Here is a 5,178-nt window from a genome sequence, read left to right as displayed (position 1 = left end):
GCATCATTACTTAAAACACACTAGATTTAAGACCAAAAAGACAAAAAAAAACTTTTTAAAAAGACAGTCTTTCTAAAAGCACACCAAAAGACTGAAAATAATAATAAAAAAGTGCACCCAAAAGTAAAAAATGAAGTTTTAAGCTAGCAATTTAGGAGAAAGATTGGGTGGCTCAGTATGATTCAAGCTAGTTGCTGTTAGCCATCCAATCTTTCTCCTATATAGCTAGCTCAAAACTTTATTTTTGACTTTTTGGTGAACTTTTTACATTTTAGTCTTTTGATGTGCTTTTTTAAAGAGACCATCTTTCTAAAGTTTATATTTTTTAAATTAATTTCTTGGGATGCTAGACACTTAGCTTTCCATTTTTGTTCCCAATATCTTCAGAGGGGTACAGTTAATCTGTAACAGGAAAAACTTAAACAACAAATAGTCTTAGTAGCACCTTAAAGACTAAATAGTTACAAGAGGCTGATAAGAACCACTATAGGACTATGTCTACACTCGCGGCTTCTTGCGCGAGTAATATGCAAATGAGGCTAAACGTGGAATATTGCTGAGCCTCATTTGCATACCTAATGAGCCACCATTTTTTTCAGAAGAGGCTCTTGCGCAAGAAGGAGCATCTACACTGCCCCTTCTTGCACAAGAAAAGCCCTCTTGCACAATGCTGTTCTTCCTGAAAAGTAATAGGTGTAACGGCATTGTGCAAGAGGGTTTTCCTTGCGCAAGAAGGGGCAGTGTAGACGCAACTTGCGCAAGAGCCTCTTCTGAAAAAAATGGTGGCTCATTAGGTATGCAAATGAGGCTCAGCAATATTCCACGTTTAGCCTCATTTGCATATTACTCGCGCACGAAGCCGTGAGTGTAGACATAGCCTAGGAGTTCTGACATGATTTTAAAGGTTACAGAAATTGGCCCTTTTATAAGGTTGTTTTACCCACCTGAAACAGGTAACTGATCGCCAGAGGAAAAAAAAACAGGGCTTGGGGACATCTTTAGTTCTCATCAGCATCATTCATATAAAAGTAACAGTAACTGGTATCAGTTTCTGAGTTTTTAGAGTACGAGGTATGCATCATTACAAAGACAAATGTTTTAAAAGGAAACTTCTGGAGAGAAACAGGAAAATTAGTGTTAGGTAAATGTAAAGAGAGCTATCTTTTCCATCCCCAATGCCTATGATTACATTTCAAGTATGCTAACAAAATCCAGTGGTTACTCCCCCTTCCCCCACAATCCTATTTTGGTGAACACGAGAAAAAAATCATAAATTCTTACACTTTAAATTATCATGCAACCACCAGCAATGTACACTTGAACTCCGGCGCCTACTCAGGCAAACATGTAAAACGGCACATGTATGTATAAATATTTGGACCACTTCATGTTCCACCTGTTTGGTTTGTCACCACCCTTCATCTGTGTATATTAGGACCTTTATTTCTGTTTCTCCAAAGATACAGTGCAGCACAAGTGTTAAGTATAAGCTAAGAAATAAATCACATGCCACAAACTACACCTGAATTCAAATGTCTTTACAGAGGCCCGGCTGCTCTGTTCACAGATGCCCATCCATTTAAAGGTTTCATGGTAGGAGTCCGACTGTAGCTCCCACGGAAGCCAATGGCAAAACTCCCATTGGTCTCGATGGGGCCAAGATCGGGCCTAAAATAGGCTGGGGAAGGATGCTTTAAAATACCAAACCGTGGGCTGCTGGCGAACCTGAGCGTAGTATAATGCACGTGTTATGAACGTTCTCGCGTTTCCATACTGGTCCCGGCCGCATGCTCCGGAGCGATCCCGCGGAGCAGCCGCAGAGACAGCAACCCCCGGGCAGCTGCCGCAGGAACGGGCCAGACCGCGTGTGCCCCGCATGTCCCGTTGCGTGCGAGGCGGCTGGTGGCTCCGCCAGGCTCCTTCCAGCTGGGAAGCGGGGCAGACGGGTGGGAGGTGGGGAAGGGGCCGCGGGGGTGGCCCTGCAAGGTCAGTTCCTCTCGCGCTCCTGTTGCACCTCGCAGCCCCCGGCAGCACGGAGTTCACCTGGGCAGAGACGCCACGGGAGGCTGCAAAGCATCAAGTCTCCCCCCCACACACACATGGGCTGAGCCTGGCGGGGCCGCCCCGCCGCCTCCCCCAGCCCCGGACACCTGGCTGGAGCTCGTCGGGCGGGATCTTTAGAGGTGCGGGGTGTAGAAGTGGGTCAGGTAGGCGGGGCCGAGGAAGGGCCCCGCGGCCAGGGGAAGGGGAGCAGCCGCGGGGAAGAGGACACTGGAGGGGTAGGAGGGGAAAGTCTGGAAGGGCAGGGCGCTAGGGCCCGGCGGGCTGGGGCTGCTGCCGCCTGCCCCGCAGGGGGGCCCCGCGGCGCTGGCAGCCGCCTGCCCCACCCCGTCCGCCCCGGGGTTCTGCTTCTTCCACTTGGTCCGTCTGTTCTGGAACCAGATTTTGACCTGGGTCTCGGTCAGGCTGAGCGACAGGGCCAGGTTGAGGCGCTCGCACACCGACAGGTAGCGGGTGGCCCGGAACTTGTTCTCCAGCGCCACCAGCTGCTCGTACGTAAAGGCCGTCCTGGCCCGCCGGGGCTTGGCGCAGCTCGGCTCGGCGCGGCGCCGCCTGCAGGCTCGCGGGGAGCCGGGGTCCTCTCTCTCCTGCGGCTCGGGCGAGCTGGGCAAGTCGGGCGAGCGTGGAGGGGCTGCTGCGGGTCGGCTCGGGTCTGCTCCCGGGGCCGGCTGCTCCCCTTCCCGCGCCGAGCCCTCCAGAGTGGAGGCGGCCTCGCTCTCTCCCTTGGCGTTTGCATCTAAGGGAAAGAAGGGGGCTGGTGAGCGTAACAGCAAGAGACCTGCCCCCGCCACGAACGCGGCCCTCCCAGCGCCTGCCGCTGAGCTCGCCAGCTGCTGTTCCCGACCAAGCGGCTGCGGTCGGCACCTGCTGCCGGCCGGCCCGTGTCTGTTTCACGTTGTGTATTAAACGCCGTTCGGAAAAGACCCCGCCTCTGCCCCCAGACTGAGCCATGTAAGGGGGCTCGCTCTTCTTTCCGACCCGCCTTTAAAACGGGCGCAAACTTGGGGATTTTTTCCTTCCCACCCAAAACATGTTTTAAAAAAATCCTTTTGGGGAATGGTCATTTGTCCTTTAAGAAAAGCCCGCCTGTGTGGCGTGTTCATCCCTTTCTGTGCTCCAAGCGGTGCGAAACTCATTCGTGGGCTTCGGTATGGATTTCTGGCCAATTAAAGAAGTTATTAAAGTCCCTTCTAAAGAGAAGTGAATCCCCTCCCCCTTTCCATCTGCTCTCCCCCGCCGTGCTAATAGAGTTTCAGATTTGTGAGGGGCGGATCGATAGATGTCATCTATTAAAGGTAAGTTTTAATCGAACAATATTAGGATCAGGCAGGGGGAAAGAGGTTTGAAGTTGGTACCTGCAAGCTGTGGGAAGGAGATACGCCGGAGTCAGTAATAGGATATCGATCAATGCGGGAGCTAAGGCATCCTCTTGTGGGGACGATTTGAACAATTACCCAGCCTGGCTGTCCCGGTGCCAATCAGGGCCAGCCAACAAACTGGAGCCGAAACCAATTGCATCTAACTTTTGGTTTCCCATCAGACCTGGGGGCGCTGCAGTATAAGCCGAGCAGGGTCGCGGCTCAAGGAAATCCGCACCTCTTGACCCTCCTTTCCTAGCAGTTTTCCACTTCCCCACACGAGGAGCAGCATTCTGGGGAAGGGGTTAATAAATATCTCTGTGCGCATCACTGACACTGGCTGCGCGAGCCAATTTTGACTTATGCTCATCAGCAGCTTAGTGATGGTCTGTGGGAATCCTGGGCCCGCTCCCATTCTAATTCAGGTGCTCAGATAGCTTAGCATCAACATAACCCAGTCAGACGGCTTATTTTTATCAATAGCTTTTAAACCACACACAAACCGGCCCGGTTGCCTTCGACGTGACCTCTTCCTGCACAACAGCTAACAGATCGCAGCCAAACCCACTAAAACACAACCCTCCTTGCTTTGAATCCGTTTTGCTTTAGGGTGCGCACCCAATTTATGTAACTGGCCCCTTGCAAAGGATAGGACCCCGCTTCTTAATAATTTGTCTGGAAAAAAACCCCCATGCAGACTGAAAGCATTCCTACCATATGCCTCTAGTTTATTCCTGCCGCTCCTTTGATTCGCGGTATCCTTCGCTACTTCAACTCTGCCAAAACTTTTCTCGGGCTCTCCCGAATGCGAGAGGCCGCCCCTGCTCCGTGCAGCCGGCTTGCTTCTCCTGGTAAATTTCTGGGGATCCAGGATGTCTAAGATGGAGAAGGAGATTTTATGATGGCTGGGGGCCACCTTGGCCGCACTGTCCTGACATTCCAGCATTCCCCCCTCAAAGATCCCGAGAGAGTTGTGGTGCCCCAGGATTACTGCAAATGCACAGACACTGAGCTCCCGCTCCTGGCAGCGAGGAGAGACGTGGGTCCTTCGCTCGGTGCGTAGCTTCGGTCCTGCCGGCTGCAGGTGAGATCCCCCGGGGCCGCTGCTGGTGGGAGGATGGAGAGTCCTGAGATGCGCACGCCTGGGCTTTGCGGATGTCCTTAAGTGAAAGCGGCGCCTCTGCTTCGGTCTAGGAGGAGGATTCCGGCTTGGAAAGTGAAAGGGCTGGAAGTGGGGGTGGGGGAAGAGGAGGGGGCTGCACAGCCATTGGCACTTTCTCCGCTTTCCGATCAGCCTGGCTGCCCAAGCCACGTGGAGGGAGCAGCGCAGGCTGATTCCGAGGGGCCTTGGAAAGCGGCGCTAGTGTCATAAAGGGAAAAACCGCCGGTTGGGCAGCGTGTGTGTGTGGTGTGTGAGCGAGACGTGCCTCCCCCCGTAGCGTGTCATGGGAGGGAGGGGGGTTAACTCCTGGAGAGGGTGGGTTAAAATCCCAGCGGAGCGCAGCTGTCTGAGGTGGGGAATCTGCAGCTGCACACTTCACACAGGAATTACAGTCTAGTTTTAACCCAATATTTTGGGCATCGTGGTACCACACAGGTATAACAGGGGCCCTTTCCTGTCAGGCCGCCGGGTGACGACGTGTTCTAACAAAGTGTGCACCTGCCACACGCTCTCAGGAGCAGAAACCCCCCCCCCCCCCACACACACACACAGATCAGACCTGGATTCGCCGTTCTACCCGGGAAAAATCATGGGAAT

The 5,178-nt window shown here is 52.9% G+C and overlaps 1 protein-coding gene across 1 annotated transcript; it reads right to left on the bottom strand.

Annotated features, from left to right (window-relative positions):
* Positions 1-725: 725 nt before the first annotated feature.
* Positions 726-4,887, bottom strand: NKX1-2 (NK1 homeobox 2). Its single transcript, XM_075935303.2, has 2 exons — positions 4,134-4,887; positions 726-2,797 (listed from the first exon to the last, which is right to left on the bottom strand). Exons 1-2 carry the CDS (start codon positions 4,363-4,365, stop codon positions 2,178-2,180), a joined length of 852 nt encoding a protein of 283 aa, XP_075791418.2. The 5' UTR covers positions 4,366-4,887; the 3' UTR covers positions 726-2,177.
* Between the last annotated feature and the right edge of the window lie 291 nt (positions 4,888-5,178).

The sequence above is a fragment of the Pelodiscus sinensis genome, chromosome 8 (assembly GCF_052426305.1).
Source record: "Pelodiscus sinensis isolate ZL-2025 chromosome 8, ASM5242630v1, whole genome shotgun sequence".
Lineage (NCBI taxonomy): Eukaryota > Metazoa > Chordata > Testudines > Trionychidae > Pelodiscus > Pelodiscus sinensis.
The sequence above is the reverse complement of the archived record's forward strand: the minus strand, read 5'-3'. Positions and strand labels throughout refer to the sequence as shown.

Bases quoted from the DNA above. Each gene is read 5' to 3' on its own strand.
- NKX1-2 (XM_075935303.2), bottom strand. From the start codon at position 4,365: ATGCTGGAATGTCAGGACAGTGCGGCCAAGGTGGCCCCCAGCCATCAT. The intron at 2,798-4,133 runs GTAGGAATGCTT...TCTTTCCCTTAG, and splicing joins GAATAAACTAGAGGCATATG to ATGCAAACGCCAAGGGAGAG.